Source organism: Canis lupus, chromosome 5, assembly GCF_003254725.2.
Source record: "Canis lupus dingo isolate Sandy chromosome 5, ASM325472v2, whole genome shotgun sequence".
Classification (NCBI taxonomy): domain Eukaryota; kingdom Metazoa; phylum Chordata; class Mammalia; order Carnivora; family Canidae; genus Canis; species Canis lupus.
In genome coordinates, this window is record NC_064247.1 from 6054865 (window position 1) to 6075663 (window position 20799).

At 41.3% G+C, this 20799-nt stretch overlaps 1 protein-coding gene across 4 annotated transcripts in view; it reads left to right on the forward strand.

The window, feature by feature from the left end:
* The first annotated feature begins 5669 nt into the window (after positions 1 to 5669).
* The window catches only part of ETS1 (ETS proto-oncogene 1, transcription factor), a 130110-nt gene continuing 114980 nt past the window's right edge, over positions 5670 to 20799 (forward strand). For 3 of the 4 annotated variants that reach the window (XM_025464936.3, XM_025464942.3, XM_025464939.3), the window contains exons 1-2: positions 5670 to 5802; positions 19644 to 19727. In XM_025464936.3, the coding sequence (XP_025320721.2) occupies positions 5680 to 5802; positions 19644 to 19727 (207 nt within the window). In that variant the 5' untranslated portion in view covers positions 5670 to 5679. Of the gene's footprint in view, positions 5814 to 19643; positions 19728 to 20799 lie in introns of all 4 variants that reach the window. The other variant, XM_025464940.3, reaches the window with a different exon arrangement.

Sequence of the window (20799 nt, forward strand, 5' to 3'; positions counted from 1 at the left end):
TTTTGACCTGTCAAGCTGTAACCTGTTAGGCTCCATGACTTCCATATTCATGTGCAATGTGAGAGAGGATTAGGCTCGCTTGCTGGAGTGAATGGGGTAGCTCTGCTGAGCCACCCTGGAGAGACAACACCAGTAAACGCACTGCAAGTCATAGAACAATGCAGAAAACATAATCCCATGAGAAAGATACAGGAACAAGCAGGGGCCCTGGGGGTGTGGCACATTACCAATCTGTAAATAATAGTTACCTTTTGGTGTGAGATTGGGTGGAAGGGGGCAGGGTAGTGGTTTTTAGTTTTTATCCATACTCTTCTGTATTGTTTGAAAATACTACAGCCACATGTTAATTTTATAATTAGAAATTGAGATTTAGCGGTGCCTGGGTGGCTCAGTGGTTGAGCGTCTGCCTTTGGCTCAGGTCATGATCCTGGGGTCCTGGGATCAAGTCCTGCACCAGGATTCCCACAGGAAGCCTGCTTCTCCCTCTGCCTGTGTCTCTCATGAATAATTAAATAAAAACTTTTTTAAAAATTGAGATTTAATTCTAACCGTGTAGGAGTAGATTGACAGAAAAAGTAAAGGTATTTCAAGGGAGGAGGGAACAGGGGGCACAGTGACAGAAGCATAGAAGAAGGAATAGAGTCAACAGGAGGTGATTCAAGATGGGTTTCAGTGGGCCATAATGTACGCCACAATCATCCTCTCTGCTCTGTTGGAACTTTATGGAATTCAAAAGATGTTCAGCGAACCCAAGAGAACTAACTAGGATGGAGAAGCATCTTCCACAAGCCTGATAGGATGTCCCTCTGGGGTGCTCTCCCCAGCCCATCTCACATCGAAGAGGGCAAGGAAATAGCAGAAAGCGGGTTCGAGCAACCATGAGGTCCTGGGAGGACTATGCCAAGAACTCTGGCTTCTCCATAGGCTGGCTGGCACAGAGAAGGACCAGCACCTGGGGGCCAGATGTGCACACACACGTATGTGTGCCACTGCCGATCCATCTGTGGCTCAAGATACAGGCTTGGCTTTTGATCATGGAAAGGAGATAGATTCATTACAAAGTACAGGATAAGAAGTTCCAGAGCTGGAGCGTGAATAGACAAAGGTTCTCTGTTCCTTGCTCTCCTTTCATCTTATCTTTTGGGGCCTCTCCGATATTTGGTGACAACGGCGCTTGTAACGGTATCTGGATTTTACCTCCACTCAGTTTTGATAATTTGTTTAGATGCTCCTTTCCTGTGGATATGGGGTCTTCCGAAACATCAGAAGTTTTTTAAGTGAGATGGAAAGAGAAAAGAGATAGTATGTACAAAGCAATAAATGATGATTTTGCTTTGTTTTTCGTTAAATTTAAGGCCGTGGTTGAGTTCAAACTTGTTTTGTGTACAGACACAGTGGTTTAAAATATGGATCTCTGGGGCACCTGGGTGGTGTAGTTGGTTAAGCCTTTGACTCTTGGTTTCAGCTCAGGTCCTGAGCTCAGGGTCATGAGATCGAGCCCCATGTGGGGCTCAGTGCTCAATGGGGAGTCTGCTTGTCTCCCTCCCCTCATTTTCCCTCTACCCCTCACCATCCCCTTGCACTCTCTCTTTCTCTAAAATAAAGAAATAAATATTTAAAAATAAAAATAAAAATAAATAAAATATGGATTGCTGTAAAGGGGATTCCTGTGTTTGGGGAGGCTGGGTGGGAGTGAGGGGAGGTTGATGGTGAAAGGGCTGAGCACCCTTGCAAGGCTAAGATTCTGAGAGAATTCATCTTCTCCATTTTTCCTCTTAGGAAATACTAACTTGCAGTGTTGTTTGTTATGCTGAGAAAAGGAAAAAGATTTCTTCTCAGTGAGAGCAACAAACAGCTTGGTGGTAATTATTCCAGAAATTCATTCAGGCTCTATTCCAAATGTGTCTAAACTATATTGAAACCACCATCCTTCAGGCTGGGCTATGGGGATATTCAGAGAAGCAACAAATTCTTTCAACTTAACTCTTTCACTTGGGAGCCCAAAGGTATCTATGTCCTCTAGGTAACTGGGTTTTAATTTTTTTCTTGAGCATCTTAAAATATATAGTCATCTTCCCTGAGGTCCTTCTCCATAGAATTTGATATCCTAGAGCATGGAAAAGAACAACCCAGCTTTGCCTTTCTCAGTAAAATGTTTATACCCAATCATCCAATCATACAATAATCTCAACAACCTCATGAAATTGGACTGATATATTATCCCTTCTTTGACAGATGACTTGACTGAGGAGCTCTCAGGACGGTCCCATGCTTCTACGAGTGCCTACCCTCTCCCTTTGGAGGATCATTCTCCTTTTCCTCACACCATCCATGTGGATCAGAAAACATTCCTTCTGTGGATGGTTTACTTTACCCTGGTGCTCTATATTTTTTTCTTCAGGTCAGTGCATTTGTTTTTTCACTTTAGTAAAATATACAGAATATAAAATTGACCACTTTAACCTCCTTTTTTAAAAAAAAATATTTTATTTTTGAGTAATCTCTACCCCCAATGTGAGACTCGAGCTTATAACCCTGAAACCAAGAGTCGTATACTCTACTGATTGAACTAGCCAGGTACCCCATCATTTTAACCATCACAATTCAATAGCCTTAAGTAATCACCACCATCATGGATGTCCAGAACTTCTCATCATCCTAAACTGAAACCTTTAGTCCCCATTAAACACTAATTCCTCATTTCTCCCTCCTCTCTGACACTGCTAACCTCATTCTACTTTCTGTCTCTAAGGATTTGATTCTTTTAGGTACCTCATATAAGCAGAGTCATACAATATTTGTCTTTTGGGGTCTGGCTTATTTTGTTTAACATACTATCTTGAAGGTTCATCTATGCTATAGTATTTGTCAGAATCTCATTTTTCTAAGGCTGCATAATATTCCATTGTTTGTATCTACACATTGTATTTATCCATTCAGGTCTCAACAGCCATTTGACTATTGTCGATAATGCTACAGTGTACGTAGGTATACAATATTTGCTTGAGTCCCTGCTTTCAATTCTTTTGGGGGTATATACCTACAAGTGAATTCTGAATTCTATGGTGATTCTATGTTGAATTTTAGGAGAAACCACCATACTCTTTTCCATAGCGGCTGTTCCAGTTTTACGTTCTCACCAGGATTTGTGGTAAGGGTTCAAATGTCTCCACATCCTGACCAACACTTGTTTTCCAGTACTGTTTTCTTTCGTTTTTGTAGATAATAGCCACCCTAATAGGTGTGAAATGGTGTCTTATTGTGATCTTGATTTACATTTCCCTGATGATGAGTGATGTTGAGCATCTCTTCACCTGTTTATTGGTCATTTGTATATCTTTGCTGAAATGTCTGCTCAAGTCCTTTACTCATTTTGTAATGGGGTTATTTGTTTACGAAACTCCATTTGGTAGTGGAGTTATTTTGTAATGAAGTTATTTGTTTTGTTCGGAGTTCTTCTATATTCTGAATATTAATTCCTTATCAGGGATTTGCACATATTTTCTCCTATTCTGTGGGTTGCCCTTTCACTTTCTTACTAGTGTCCTTTGATGCACAACAGATTTTATTTTAGTGAATTCCAACTTACCTATTTTTGCTTTCATCTCCTGGGCTTTTGGTGTCTTATCCAATTAAATCATTGCCAAATCCAATGCCATGAAGTCTCCCCTATGGTTTCTTTTTTTTTTTTTTTTTAAGATTTATTTATTTATTAGAGAGAGAGAGGCAGAGACACAGGCAGAGGGAGAAGCAGGCTCCATGTAGGGAGCCTGATGTGGGAGTCGATCCCGGGTCTCCAGGATCAAGCCCTGGGCCAAAGGCGGCTCTAAACTGCTAAGCCACCGGGGCTGCCCTCCTCTATGCTTTCTTTTAAGAATTTTATAGTTTTAGCTCTTATGTTTAGGTCTCTGATCCATTTTGAGTTAATTTTTGCATATGGTGTAAAGATAAGGATTTAACTTTATGTATTCACTTATTGCATGTGGATACCAATCTAATGCTGCATTTTTGAAGATACTATTCTAAACAAAGCTTCCTGCTTTCTTGGATATTCTCCAGGCAATTTGCAACAGTGGTAGCTTATTTGGCACCATTCAGATTTCTAGCTTATGCTCTTTCTCACCATGACAGTAGTGGTAGAGGATAGAGCTAAGGTCTTAAGTGTTGCTGTCTCTATGAACTTTACACAGACAACGTCCAACTCCAGAACTTCACATTATATACCCTTGGAGGACAAGAATCCAAGTATCCTCTGCATTTTTTTCTTTTCTTTTCTTTTTTTTGCATTTTTTTCAAGTCTCTTGCAAACATAGCGAGTACAATTATAATTAGTTGCGATCGGTTTTATTGACCATGAGCTTTTTAAAGAGCATGTATTGCACTGCATTGCGATGGTTGATTTATGCCTATCTTCCCATGACACTGTCAACTTGTTATTTTTCTAGCATCTAACACAGAGCCTGGCACAGACATTTATTAAACAAAACTACACCAGTAGCACTCTCTCTTCCTTTCTTCAAAGCCATATTAATGTGGATGGGCAAAAGACGAGAGTAAAATCTCATTTTAATTATAACACCATCTTAACTGCATTGCTAGCTTTACACAAGGAAGGATAATGATGATATTGCTCTGAGTGACATTTATTAGATTTTCATAGACTTTTCAAGTTGAGCATTTGTGGCTTCATGAGAAAGGGAACGGAGTCAACCATGACAAACCTTAACTCCCATCTATTCCTTCAAGAAAATGGAATGTTTTAGGATAGAAGTCTTAAGCAGCCAAATAATGACTTTTTTAAAAAAAAAATTCTCTAACAAAATAACTGTATTCATAGAAATGATGTTACACGAATGTAACATTCTCATCGTGGTTCTGAATGTGTGAATATGAGATGCTGTATATTTTCACCTAAAGCAAATGCATGATTTTCGTATTGCTCACATTTTCGCGAAATGAGAAATATATGAACATCTCTGTCTTTTCACTGCTGCGCCAGAATCAGGGTTACTGAAACTAACCTATTTTAGACATCACCTAAGACCAGACTAACACGAATAGGGCATTTCAACTTTATTTTTAAGAATTCCCAACGCTCTATTTATTTGGTCAGTTCCGTCCCATATAATTATTTCCTTCTCCTTAGGAAATAATCACATTTCACCTCAGGTTTACAGAAATAAATCAAAAGCCTGAGCAGGTGACTGGTTGGTAGATATCCTGCTTTCTGACCGCCTTTCGCCTTTCGGGGACCTGATTCTACAGAGAGCTTTGCCTCTCCAGACCCCTTGCCTGGGTTAAATGGGGCTCCATTGAGAAAGTCAAGAAATGTGAATTCATGAATATTCACATATTCAGTAGAAAGTAAATCTAATGCATCAGCGGAGGATGAGACACCTTATCCCACTGAGCTAACTAAGTCTCAGCTACCGCCCCATTACTTAACTCTCCGTGGCTGAGTTAAATTTAATTGAAGAATAATTTGAAGGATAGAAAATAAAGCGTGATTTGGTGTTACCCCAGCCAGTAGCAATATTTGCTTTTCCACCTAGACCGAAGAGCCTGTCCTAGAGGCTGCCTCCGCGGTGTCAGGGGCTAGTGGCATACTGCCTTTTTTTCCAGCTTTCCCGGCCTTGACCACACCCCCCAATTTAAGGAGGCAGCTCTATTAGGAACATTATGGTCTTTGCATCCTCTATAGCCATCGAGCGGAGGATTCCCGCAGGTAGTTGGAAAGAGACCACAGACATTGAGGGAACCTCACTCAGGACCTTTCCTTCACCCAGTCTCTCCGGCAAAGTAGTAAGTGAAGTGTGAGTTTCTGCCTAAAACTTTGCTATTTTCCTTCTCCTTTCCCTTTTCCCTTTTATTTTATTATTATTATTCTTTTTTTTTTTTTTTTTTGGTTTCATTCCGGGGAATTAAACAGCAAATTGATGGGGACTTTCAGGATACCAGCGGGTTTTCTCTTCCTCTTTTCACATTTTTCTAGATTTTCCATTCAATTGCTTAATAACAATTTTCAAAAATATTTCTTTCACATTCTTAAAATAGTCTGAAATCAAGAGTGCTTCACTCTTTTCCCTGCTTTATAGAAGCAAAAATCACACACGTTTTAGACACTCACAGCTTACTTGTCAGAAACTCGGAATTTTCTTCGCATATTGGAGCAGTTCCAAAGAAATAAAGCTGTAGTTAAACATAGAATTCCTCTTTTTTTTCCGCTTTCACTCCTAGCAAGCCTATTGCTTTTTTCTTTCTTTCTTTCTTTCCTTTTTTTAATTTTTTTTTTTTTTTTTTTTTTTTGCCTAGCAGCTTAATGAATTATTATAGAGAGGAAATTGCTACAGGTTTGGATCTTGTAAGCCAGACCAGCCAGGTTTTTCTGTTTGTTTGTTTGTTTGTTTGTTTGTTTGTTTTCGGGGGGTGCTTTCCCCTGTTTTGTGACTCCTCGTTCTCCAATATTCTCCTGTTTTGGGGGCTGTAGTTGAGAAAAGGGGAATCTTGAAGTCTGGGAGGCATCTCTTCCCTCCACCGCAGAGCTAGACTTCAGGGGCACTGCCATGGAACGGTAGGGGGTGTGAATGGCTATTTCCCTGCATTCGCTGATTTTTATCCTGCGATGCCACTTTGTGGCTTCTCATCTGCTGTTAAAAAGTCCCTGTTACCCCCACCCCTTAAAGTAGCATTTTACGTGAACAAAGTGTTCCAAAAGATTCTGGATGACTGAGATCAAGGCATTCACTTGTAGCTTTTCCTTACTGCCTTTTGGGTAAGATACGTGTTTTTAAACCATTTTCCCCCTTACTTCTTAACCATTACTGGGCAACTGAAAAGAGAGATATTGGCTAAACAACAGTAAAAACAGACTCGAAAATCATAATTCTGGCAGTTCCATTTGATTTGTAAAATGACTGACAATTTGACTCTTCATCGGTTGTGGCTCTGGGTTGCTCTGGGTTGCACCGCCTCCTTATTACTAAAAAGAAAACCTTTTGCTACTGCGGGCATGGGCTATGCGTGGAGGGTTGCTGGGCACCCACTGTTGCTATTGAGATTCTTACTTACCTGTTCCTGAATGGAGGGAACGGACAGCTAATGAGTTAATGTCTGCAAAGTGCTTTGAAGATGAAAAGCCCTTTTCATGTGTTCAGTATTGTAGTTATTAATATTAATATTTGAAGAAGCATGCTGCTTCTAATTGTAAATCAACAACTTCCATCCTTGCCAGCTCAGTAGTGAAAAAACAAACAGTCAAAGCAGCCACACAGCCTCTTCCGTCCTGGTTCCGCTGCTGAGGACGAGGGAGGCAGAGAGTCTGATTACAGAGAGGGCATCTTTGCCTTACAGGCTCCTTGCAGCGATGTGCTAGTGGGTAGAGGCGCCACGAGGTCCAAGAGTAGAGCCCGGAAGAAGGTGGGTAAAAGGTGTTCTCCTTCCACACCTGGTCATCTGTGACCATGAACTGGTTGAGAGCATGGACCTGGGCCAATTGCCTGCCTCGGATTATAATGCGGTTCAAAGATGAGTAGGGTCAGAACTGGAATCAGTGCTGGATTTGGAGTCAAGAAAGTGGATACGCATTTGGGTTCTATTAGGGATTGGCTTGGTAACTGAGCAGAGGTATTGAACCTGACTGTGCCTTCTTTTCTTCATCCCTAAAACGTGAATGATGATTTGTGCCCCACCTATTCCACAAGGATGAGAGAATAGGAGTAAACAGGATAAAGAGTAAAAGTGCCAATCTGGTTGAGGAACAGTCTGAAATAATATTGTAACAAATTGGGTGTATGGGTGCAGGTCCCTAGGGGAGAGTGAGGCAGAAGACAACCAAATGGGAGGGAAACAAATAATTGGCATTGATATTCCTCTCTTTGATTACACCCAGAGCCTCAGTGTACAACTGAATTTCTCACTAATAATTCCATTTCTGCTACTCCTCCTGTTTTTATTTATTGATTAACAGATCTGTTTTCCACAGCAACTCTCCTTTTCTAATTACCCATCGAAAATTCCCATGTCTTCATCAAGCAGCTGAAGGAAGGGTTACATCTCAGAAGCTGAGACCATCCCCCACCCTTGGTTTTCTTTCTTTCTATATGGAAATTTAAAAGTATTTGGTATTTGAGCAAACTTAATGTGGTATGCAGCAATTTAGTGGCATTGGAAGCAAATTTTGTGAGTTTTCAATCTGGGGAAGTGCTGGTATGAAAACAACTCATTTTATGCCTCTTCTTCTCGTTTGTCCCTGCTCTACTGGAAATTCAGCTTTAGGGAACTCCACCTTTTAATCTTGGGGACTCTCTGGGTATCATACCTGGCTTCCTCCACTCTACCTGGGAAAGGATGATAATTCCTGATATTTATCAAGCACTTGGTATGCTCTGGGGCCCTTGCTGAGTGCTTTGCACAGACTACTTCATTCAATCTATATCTCCGGACCCTTGCTGAGTGCTTTGCACAGACTACTTCATTTAATCTATATTGAAATATTTAAGGTGGGTACTCTTGTTATTCCTGTTTAACAGATGAAGACATCGAGGCTTGGTGACATGACCAGTTTAGAGGTGGGACCTGATTAGAACCACGGGAATGTGAGTCCAGACCTTGGGGCTGGCACCGGATCTCATAGGAACTTTAGTAGCTTTGAGATACTTACACGAGTTTAGGTTGGATTTTTCTGCGCGGACTCACAATTGGCTCTTATTTGGGAGAATACTGTGGATCAGGCCTCTTTTCCAAAGGGAGATCCATGGATCAACTATTCATTGTCAGAGATACTGACTATGTAGAAAAGCTATCTGGTTGACCAGATAGCAGATGTCTCCTTGAGTCTCTCTTGTGACAAGTTATCGATTGAATTTCTGTGCTGTGACCAGTCTTGTGTTGGGTAAAGTGACAGATACAGAAGGAATAATTATGGAAGTTCCATTTCTAAAATCAACATAATTTTATTTTAGGGGGCAAGATCTTGCCTAGAAAGAGGTTGAAAATAATAGACATGTCAGCGTTAAGCTATGTGACACAGTCTATGAGTATTGGGACTTCAGATGGCCAGAAATGGTGTCTAGAGCAGGGAGTGAAATACATTTCTCACCAATTTCGCTTCTTATAGAAGAAGATAGATTCGATATTCCAGTTGACCAAGGGCTGCTTCTATCCAAGAACTTAGAAGAGAATGTTTGGATAATACTTACTAGAAGGAAAGTCAAGAAGCAACCTCTTAGTGAGGTGTCAAGGAAACAAACATTCTCTGTGGGGGAAATAAAATCTATAAATTTTCAACGATGTGGGAAAATAGAAGCCCCCAGAATTTAAGTCTTTTTTTGCATTTTGATCCTTTTTACTCTTCATTTTGAGATCATCTCAGGTGCATCAGAGGTTGCAAAACACAAACCAGAGAGTTTCCAAAAGACTTAGGTCCTTTAAAATTGTGAAAAAAATATACTGCAAATTAGTTTGCTTCATCATCTTTTGGTGCCTCCAGTGATCTTTAATCCAAAAGGATTCCTGTCAATGGGGAGAGAACAGCGACACTAGTTTCTTGAGATTAGTTAGAGGCTAAGTAACTAAAACTACAGGTTCTTAGGAAAGGCAAGAAGCCTTGTTAGATGTGGCCATCGTCTGGCATGTGGCTTGAGAGACAGGGACAGGTCCCAAGCTGTACATTTCCCTGGCCAGGTTTGTATTGTAGCTCAGATAAAAATCAAACTTCTGCTCAGCCTGTTCCACAGATGTCTTCTTGCCTGTTTCTCAGTGGGCTCTGCCTCCTGAACACCTGCCTTGTTATAATCACTCATGAATTTAACCAAGTTCACCCAGAACTTCCTTGCTACTCAAAGTGTGGTCCGCTGAGCTGCAGCGTCAGCGTCACATGGGATCCTGTTGGAAATGCAGATTGTCCGGCTGTACCTCAGAGCTGCTGACTCAGGGTTTGCATTGTAACACAATTCCCAGGTGATTCTTATGCAAATCAGCTGGGGAAGCGTGGCTCTAAAGAAAAAAGCCGAAACACACAAAAAATTAAAAACACAAACAAAAACTTGCAGTGTTTCCATAGCAGCTTACTGCTTCATGAGGTTTGTATCTAGTTGCTCAGGTGTTAGTCCACAAAAGATGGACATATATTTTATTTTTATTTTTATTTTTATTTTAATTTTTATTTTATTTTTAAATATTTTATTTATTTATTCATGAAAGACACAGAGAGAGGCAGAGACACAGGCAGAGGGAGAAGCAGGCTCCATGCAGGGAGCCCGATGTGAGACTCAATCCCGGGTCTCCAGAATCAGGCCCTGAGCCAAAGGCAGATGCTCAACCACTGAGCCACCCAGGCATCCCTTGGACATTTATATCAAAAAGATGTTGGTTTAATTCGAGAAGCTACAATATTTCCCACTTTGTGCCATGCAATCTTTCAATGAGTTTGCTCCTCACTGTAAGAAAAATGCTTACTTCTTGGTTTTATGCCTAACAATGGTACAAAGAGACTACCATTCAACAGAAATTGTGGCATTCTTAACTAATGCCTACTCAACCTCTGCTTACCGAAGGGAATCCTTTTCTGATTATTTAAATACAAGTCTTTTAGAAAAAGAGGCAAGGGATTTAGGCCATCTGGGTTCTAGCTAATACCTGAATGAATAGCCTTTGCTGCTTTGGGCACTAAAAATAATAAATAAAAACCACTATGACTATGAATGAATGAATGCTCATTAATGCCAGTTGCTGTGACAAAATAGCAATAAATAACCACCACCACTATTTGTTGACATTTTATGTGTAAAGCACGCTACTACGTTTATTTTATCCAACCCTCTACAATGATCTTGAAAGGATGAGGATTTTTATCTCCAATTTAGAGTTGAGGAAACTAAGACTTGATGAGGTTAAGAGACTTGCCCATGGCCTTATGCTCAGTAAGGAGCTACCGGCTAACTCAGTCTATAACTCCAGAGCTCTTTATCGCTGATAAACACTTAACCTCTCTGAGCTCAGCTTATTCAAATAAAAAATGGTGGGTTTGATGGATCTTTTCCAACTCCAAAATTGACTGAATTCGCAAAATCCCTCTTTCTTTAAGAAGGGCAGCAAGCTGCTTAACATTATATTCAGAAATTTGAACCTTACAATTGGGGCAGTAAAACAAATGAAACAACACCGTGAAAATCACAATCGGACATAGTCCAAGAAGTTGCTTGCTGGATTTGAGAGATCTAAGGCAGCTGGTGTCTTTTAGTTCACTTTGAAAAGGGCATTATTAAAATCTATCCCGTTCCCCTTTCATTGTTCTTGTAGTATCTACCTCCATTTATGACGTCTTTCAGTTTTGTTGAGAGCTTCTTAGGAGCCAGAACCATATCTAAATTCTAGATTATATCTAATGTGCTCCACATGCTGTGAGTTGAGAAGTAATTTTTAAAAATTCTAGGCTCTTTAGGGATTTCTTTGGCAACATCCATCGGGTTAGAGGTGACATTTGTAGTCTTGCAGACCTTCTTTGGATTTGACTTGGCCAAGAATCTCATATACCATGACCTCCGCTACATCTGTCATTGTGAAGCAGAGAGCACTTAATGTCATTTCTGTAGCTAACCCTTTTTTGTTTCTATCTCTTTAGTAAAAAAAAAAACACACACACACAAAAAACACAAAAAAAAAACAATTTTAATTTATCTATTCAGCTATTCATAAATAACTATCATCTACATGGTGGCCAATTGTGATCATTTGCTGAGTTTCATGGTTAAATATAGAATTTGAGGAATGACGTTTGGAGACTGGGCTTGTGGACACTTTTCCTGTAAAACAGTGTACTTAAGGTTACCTTCAGTCTTCCAGAGGATGCTCCCACGTGAAGCCTGATTGACTAGAGAAAGTAGACTATGAGTTTCTGCTAAGTTACAGAGACTGGGGCTGACCTTGTGGTCATAAAATTCCTCTCATTTAAGAGCAGGCAGGTTTTCATGTATTCCCTTGATGTTTATGAGAAAGAACTCCATTCTACCCACTGTTCACAATGCCATTCCAACAGTGTGACTGGGAAGGATTTGTTTCCACGAGGAGGAAACATAAAATGGTCTACGAGGCACTCCTTATTTCCTAATTGCTATGGTACAGCAGCCTAAAACCGTCTTATACTCTCTCTCTTTTTCAGGACATATTAACGGGTTACTCCTTGAGGAAGGGCAAAACAATATACTCTGGTAATAGTATGATAACATGAATGTATTTTTAGTCTTCCAAGAAAGATTGGTTGAGCTATGTCAGAACTTGAAAGTGTTATGCTTAGTTAGGAGATGGGGGTGGTTTAGAGAAATAAGAGATGGATATGAGTCATGTTCATGCCTCTATTCAAGTAAGGCTTGGAGCACTTATTATCAGTGAAGCGGGGGAGAAACAAGACTGTGATGTTAGCTGTACCCTGAACTGCTGCTTTGTGAATCTAGGGAAGGTGGTGCATTTAGTTTAAGACACAAAAGCCAACGACCCATAAATCAGAATGCTGCCTTTATGGGTCAGGGCTGGCTACTCAAAATAAGAAGGAACATTTACTACTGTGACACTGAAATACCCAGTCAAGAAAATGAAGTTCTTACAGATTTCGGACCGAGGAAGAGAAACCACCTCTAATTCTTTGAACTGTTTCTCTTTTCTCCTTATTGCAACCACAAAGTTTGCTTGGGAAACCATCTACATACGCAAAAATTTTACTTCTTGGGAGAATTGAACTTGGTAGCTTTTGTTACAACTGCAAGATTAAAGGAGAGATCTACCAAAATGATTTGAAAAATACCAATGAACTACTCATGAGAGTTAAGAGAGAAAAATGATACAAAACATAGATAAACTTGTCAATCTGGTACATTCATTAGTTTAAAGAAAAGTATGATTCTGCTTGAAGTTAACATTAAAGAAGTGTAACCTAAGGGTTGCATATGGACACATGTCATCATAGGTGATGGCTCTTTTTTGTTCCAGAGATATCCTCATTCTCTTGGATATACTCAGGCCCTGAGACAAACTGATGCCCATTCTAACTCCATTTTATGGACGGGTTCTTTCATTCAATTAACAAACACATTGCATATAAAAAGGCAGTCCCTCCAGGTTTTAGGGACAGAAATAGACATCTATACTGGAAGTACTCTGAATCAAATAACAAATACCAAAGTAGGGCACATTGTTACAGTGAATCCCATGGCCGAGGGTAGAGAGTGCCCATCTAACTGCCTGGGAGGTTCAGACAAAGCTTCTGAAAGAGGTGATGCCCACACTGAGTCTTTAAAAACAGATTTTTCATGGCATTGATAAAGAAGAAACTCAAACTACTCATTGGAGATTCAAGGTGTTGCCTTGATGACATGGATGGCAACGTTTTTAGTTTGGCAAAGGTTGTCATTTTGCTTTAAATGGATAGTCCTTTTGGAACTCAAGCTCTTTTTCTCCTGCAGTTTAAGCCAAAGTGTGTCTTTTTAATACCAATGAAGGGGAATCCTAAATTTTTGATATGAGGAGAGATCCTAATTGCAAAATCTATTTAAATTCTGCACAGCAAATTACCTTATCTATGGGTCATAGCCTTATTCCACAGTTGAATCCTCCACGTGCCATCTTTATACCTAGCAAACATTGTAGTCATGATTCCTGACCTATGAAGTTAACAGGAAAGACAGGAGGGTAAGGTCAAATTTAGAACACCATGCCATTGTTGGTGGCTGTATAGTTTTGGCTTCTCTGTTATAGAAGGCAGTTGGCATACATTCTTTGTCCCAACAATACCTCTTGTAGGTATTTAATGAGAAGAGAAAATATTTTAGGAACTTTTATCATGACAAGGAGTTGGGGACAAATTAATTATACGGTAATAAGAGGCTCATTAAGAAAAGAATAACGCATACATAGAATAGAATACTCGATAGCCATAAACTTTGGAATGTAGAGTTATATTTCTTGACATAGAAAAATGTTCATAGCAAATGTCAAATGTCAATGAAAAAAGCAGATAAAATAGCATGCAGATAATTATATCATGAAGGTAAAATTATGATCATATGTATGTGTTATATCTGCATTTGGAAGGACACATTAGAAAAGACCCAGAGGAATGTTGAACAGAGCATTAGTATAATCACCTCTAGATGGTGGGATTTTGGGTGATTTTGGCATTCATTTTAGACATTTCTGTATTTTTATTATAATTTCTTCAATAAATACATATTATTTTGTCAAGAACAATCATTTTCGGGAAAAAAAAAAGTGTTTAAGTGTAGTTTACTATTTCCCTAAAGGCATAGTGTTTCCTTGAAGAGCACATAACCCAAAATGAAAAACTGGCTGATGTCACAGTGTTCATCTAGAAATGCAGCCAAGCAGGGGCAGAGTTGATGTGAACTGGATTCGGATTTTGTGAAGGCTTCATCTCTTTGGGATTTCCAGCTCCTGCTCCTTGGCCTGACACGCTCCCCAGCCTCTCTGCACCCTGGGCATCACTCATGCTGCCCTGGGGGGTTCTGGGTGAAAGGCAGCCTCAGCCTGCAGGTCCGGCCCAGTCATTACACTTGTTGAAGAGGGTAGAAAGTTCCAGAAGCAGTCCATAGCATGCTTTTACCAAGAATAGCTCTCCCCAGAGTCCCATAGAAAAATGTTCAAAGTCCATTATTGGACTGATACACCCGCATAAACTAAATTGTTATCTTTTCTGTCCTCTGCACAGATTGAGCATTTTTTAATCTGGAAAATTCAGGAGAGTGAGGAGAGAAAAGTCCAGGAGAAGGTAGCTGAAGACCTAGTGTCAGATCTCAGCCTGGTTGGTTTACGGCATTGCCTGTGTCCTACTCCTTATCTGTAAAAAAAAAAGGGGGGGGGGCTTAAATGAGATAAAAGATGTGTACAAGTTTTCTAATTTAGCTCCTAGAGTCATTAAGTATCTGTGTGTCCATCTACAAGTGCGGGCGCAGGGCAGGGGTACAGAGTGAAGACTCGGCCAAAATCCTTGCCCTGGGGGGGCTGAAATTCTAATGGGCTGTGAGTGGTGAGACGACAGCTAAGTGTCCTATGGGGTAACAGAAAACGCTTCTGTGATAAGGTGACATTAATAGCGAATGCTTGGAAATGGATCATGCAAGAAACCTTTCTTTTTAAAAAAAAATATTTATTTGAGAGAGGGAGAGAGTGCACGGGAGATGGGGGAGAGGGGAGAAGGGGGAGGGGAAGCAGATTCCCCGATGAGCAGGGGCCCCCCACTCCTGGAGTTCCATCTCACAACCCTCCTGAGCCGAAACCAAGTGTCGGACACTCAGCCGACTGAGCCACGCAGCAACTACCCCCCCCAAACCTATTATTTCAAGTGGATCTTTTAATTTTTAATTTTTTATTCGTTTTTAAAGATTTTATGTATTTATTCATGAGAGACACAGAGAGAGAGAGAGAGAGAGAGAGAGGCAGAAACACAGGCAGAGGGAGAAGCAGGCTCCCTGACGTGTGATCTCAGGTCTCCAGGATCACGCCCTAGGGCCAAGGGCAGCGGCTGAACCGCTGAGCCACCCGGGCTGCCCAAGTGGATCTTTTTAATCCAGATATTTGATCTCTTCAGATTCTCTGATTTGAGAACCAAATGTATATCTGATCCGCTTTACATTTTCAGTCTTGTGAGACCAAGTTGTTCTTTCATTTACTAATTAAAAAAAATAATGAATTTGCTTATACCCCCCCTAGTCTGTCTTAAAGTCTGGAGACACAAAAATGAAAAAGGCACAGTGCCTGCCTTCAGAGAGCGCAGAGTCGAGCGGCAGAGGCAAACAGCAACAGGTGTTTGTAAAACACCGCCTATGTCCAGTGATAGAAACACAGGCCGGGATTGCAGAGCAAGGGCAGCCAGCCCCGGCTGGGCAGAAGGGTAGGGCAGGGGGGTCCTGGCAGCCAGGGCTTTTCAGATGAGCCCCAGGGCCCCAGCAGAAGCGGGTAGATGGCTGAGGAGCAGGGGGGCGGAAGGGCATTTCCATCAGAGGTGATCACATGCGAAGGGCAGGGAAGCCAGAACCTGCCCCCGAGAGCCCAGGGCGAGTTCCACATTATAGGAGCAGAGGCGGGGTGGCATGCAGGGAGCATGAGGCCCCAGGGCTGGGAGCACTGCTCCTGGAGTCCAGGGCAGCATCAGACACATTAATCTGCTGCTCAGCCATTGCTGGTGCCATTCGAGAAAAAATGATCTCAGCCCTTCACAGCTCTGTTATCAGGTGTTCAGATCATTTCTGCATTCCGACAGGCCTGTGGATGCTTCGAGGCTGCAGAGCAGATCTTAAATCACACCCGTTATTTTGTATTTAGGTAATAAACGTTTATAATGCCAAGACGAAGAAAGCTGGTCCAGCTGATGCTTAAGGTTATGTGGGAGAGAATTCTCTTTGGCCAACAAGTCAAAAAAAAAGTATCACCCAGACACTTCTTTTGCTTTTTCTGAAAGGGTTTTATGTCCCAAGCAGCTGTTCTATGTCACAATCTACAAGTGGAAAAAAGGGTGAGTTCTTTTTTTCTTTCTCCAAAAAATAATACAGCAGTAATCCATTCCTGTCCCAGAGTTATTTCCTGAGATGAGAGCCCTCGAGTGCCCTGGCAACTCCCTCTTTTCAGCTTCCTCCCTGGGCGAAGGGCTTTTCCCCAAGGGAAGTGTCATTCATATAACGCAGCCGCAGGAATCCAGCCCTACACGGAATGCACCATATGTGAGGCCATAGGTTTCCTCCCTCACTCTGTCAATTGGAAAGAGAAAACATATTTCCACTGAACCTTTCCCCAAGCCCTGTTGCTATGAGGAGTGCTGTCTGGCTGGCAGATTGAAACTCTTGATGCCCTGGAGCTGGGCCCGCTTCAGGACAGGGCTGCCACTTCCAAATCTTTTTTATTCCAAATATATAAACGAAATAGGAGTTCAGAAGAGTAAAGGTCTTTGTTGCTTGTGGAGTATAGAGATGATCCATATGGCCATGTGGTCACACCTCTCACTGGGCCATCTTCCATGATTTCCCATTCCCCACACCCAACAGAAGGGACTGCTTATTTTTTTCCGTATTGTTGGTACTCTGTTCATCACATTCTATTATAGTTATAGGTAAGTCTGTCTTTTCCACTGCCTGAAGGTAGACACTGTCTTTTCCTGCCTTATTCGGAGTCAGAGAGAATGTTAAGGTCCATGAAGTCAGAGATCTTTGTTTACCAGAGAGTCCCAAATGCACAGAACAGTGCCCAGCACATGGCAGCTATTTGCTGAGTGGATGAGCAACTTTCCAACAAAAGGCCTTCACTGTGTTTGTTGAATGAATGATTGAGGTCTGTGATGACTCAGGGGATCTGTGGGACCTTTTCGGAGGACGTCGGGGAGGGCTTAAAGGAACAACCCGGTGCTCCCATACCTGACATTTTCCAAAGGTCAAGGCTGCCCTGGAGGGAAGACCAAAGGTACCCCAGGGAATCTGATCATGGTTAATCCATTCTCAGGATGACATACTCTGTGTTGTTGACTTGTAAGCCTCATCCATGAGTAGATCAAAAACTTTCAACTGGGGATGTATAGATTGATAATGATTCCTTAGGACTTCCGTGTCCAATTTCAAGATTAAAGGTAAGGAGTGTTTTGGTAGGAAGGGAACGTTGAACTCATTGAGACTATCTTCACGACACATGGTCAGGCCCAGTCCTTGTTGACCTAGGTTGTATGTACCTTATTCTTTCATGCTCAGGGCCCAGCACAGTCTGATATGCGATAGCTGCTCATTATTTTGAGACATGAGCTCTGAACAGGTGATACTGATGGATACTGATTTTAACAATGTCCTTGGACTAACAGACTTTGATCCTTTTCTCTTCAGCTTCAACACTAGTGGTTCTTCCAGGGGCCATTTTGCTGCCATGGAGATCAGTTCCCCAGAAAAACATGGGAACAGCATGTTGATTAACATAGCCTAGCTTCTCTTAGTTATTTTATTTTTTTAAATTAATATTATTTTGCCTGCATTTACTTTTGGAGAAAATGCATCATAAGAAAAGTAAAGTTTTCATGAAAAACAAGAAGCACAGTTCTGGGATAAGGTGTGTCTGCAGCTTCCTGATCTCAACCCTGCGGCATCAGCTGCTCTGTGATTGTGTCCTTAGTAGGTATAATTTTATATTGCTCAGCCAGTTTAACTATATTGTTTAAATTCATTTAATATGAAGGGAGATCTGCTCATTGGCTGTCAACTGAATGAAGACAGTGAACCCAAAACCACAGATTGAACATAGGACATAGAATACTCATTTTTCCCTTGAAATGTGCCAGTGGCTTCACATATTAGCAAGAATAAAGGAAAAGACAAATGCAGCCTGGAAATAATCAAGTTAAAACTAAAATGTCCCTTCTTTTTTTTTTTTTTTTAAGTTTTTATTTATGTATTTGAGAGAGTGCGAGAGCATAAGGAGGGGAGGGGCAAGGGAGAGGGTGACTCCCCCCTGAACAGGGACCCCAGATGAGGGGCTCCATCCCAGGACCCTGAGATCATGACCTGAGCCGAAGGCAGATGCTTAACTGACTGAGCCACCTGGTGGCCCCTAAAACATCACTTCTTAACAATAGGAATCTGGCCTTCAAATGCTGTGCCTCGAAACTGAATCTTCTAAGTCACACAAGAAAGACTTTTTTCAGTGTATAATATTGAATTTATTAAAGTGTGTGAACTAATGCACATTAGGAAGCATTTATATCAACAGAAATGTTTGATACATAAATGATTTTCCTGATAACCGACAGCCAGCTGGAAAATCCCTGCAGCCAGAACGTTCCTCAAGCGTTCTTGACATTCAGATTTTAAGTTTGGATAACAGCTCCGGGCAAGAATTATTTCATAGTGTTTCTCCTTTTGTTCCAGATGAATAATGTCCAATCCCCTTTTGCAGGGCTTCTCTCTGTTTATCTGTGTCTTGGGGTCCTGGTTGACGGGTCTCTTCAGTCACGTTTTCCATCCTTCTTCCCCTCAGACCTTTCTTTATTTACTCTTTCATCAAATTTATACCACACCTGTGTGCTGAGCGCACCTGCTCCGTGCCAGGCCTGGTTGGGGTGGAGGGAGGGTGATGGGTGGATGGGGATGTTCCTCAAAATGACACGTAAGACCTGATCCTTGTCCAGAAACCCTACAAAAGGGTCTTTTTGTAGATGCTTCTACTGGTTCATGACTGCAGCTCACAGAGGCTGCCACTATCGCTGCTACTTTGGAGGAAAGAGGCTGGCTCTCTCTGCCCATTCTCTGTGTGCCAGGATCCATTACTTTGTCTTTCTGAATTTTCACTTCCTTTCCTGTAGCATGAAGAGGTGAACGCTAGGGACACCTGGGTGACTCTTGATTTCGGCTCAGGTCATGATCTTGGGGTCGTGAGATGCAGCCCCAGGTCAGGCTCTGTGTGGAGCCTGCTTAAGCTTCTCTCTCTTGCCCCTTTCCCCAACCTCTAAAAAAAAAAAAAAAAAAAAAAAAAAAAAGAATATTAAAAAAAAGGAGAGGTGAACTCTGTGGTTCCTAGGAGACACCCAGTTCTCAGATTCGAACCCACTGGGGTTTCTAGTGCACACACTGGTGCATCCAGTGGCTCAGCGAAGGCTTTCTCCCACGCAGGTGCTGAAGTTGAGGATGAGCTACTTTGTGGATTCTGCAGCCAGTGGCCCTGCCCCTTATTCAGCAGTGCGGCCCGCCGTGGTGGTAAGTGGGGCCCCTTCCCTGCTCTCCTCTTGCCCACCCTGCCTCTCCTGTCTTGCCCTTGCCTCCCACTTCCTGACCTCTCCTGGACAAAGAAGCCCAGACCCGACTCCGGGGTTGGAATCAGCCTTGAATCTTTTGGAGGAGCTAAAATGTGAGATTATCTGTCTTTTTATCAGCACATAAAGTAAAAATCCAAGACTGATGGATTTGCTGAGAAAGGTTTTTTTTAGTATGTTTGAGTTTCACAGAAAATGACTCAAACATGATTAATGGTTAAAGCCAGGTGATTTTTCACTGCTCAGTTCACTTGGCGAAGATTTTTCCCACCTTGATATTCTTTAGACTTATTCTAACATAGTTAAACTTCTTTCGAGCCTCATACATAAGAGCTAAATAATACAAGCCTTCTAATCACAGAATTTAAAACTGGGAAATATAATAGTAAGTTTACAGGAAAATGTTATAAATCCTAGAATAAGAGAGATGAAAGGAACTTTAAAATAGGACTGGATAAAGTTTCTTGCCTGTAAGAGAGAAGACTCTCATGCAAGCTATGCACCGATCAGTAGAAATGTTTAGATGAATTTCTTATAAATTTATTGTGTGAGCAATCCCATGGTGCTATCATCGATCAATCCCAATATTAAATGAACCTTTATTATTAGCTGTTGTATTATTAACTATTCATCCTAAATTCTATATGTTTTCACATGAAGGCAGCCAATATAGATGCTGAACTTTTCTCACTTACTCTGGAAATGGACAGATAAAATTAATGTTAAAACTTCCTAGTACACTTATGGGTCTAAATAGACACCAATGGACCAGAGCTCTAATCTGACTGTCTTGAAGTGTCCTGCCTGAGGTTTGCAAAATTTTTGACACTGATACCCTTAAGTTAACCATGTCCTCTCCATGTAGGTTGTATATTGAAAGATTTGATGTATTTGCAAATTATTTTCTGTAGCATTGAAAAAATAATTGCTCAAAGGTATTCTGTGTTCAAGCGGTGATTATCACAGCTCTCTTTACTGGCTATTCTGAAACACCTGTTTTTATTCTGCTTTAGATG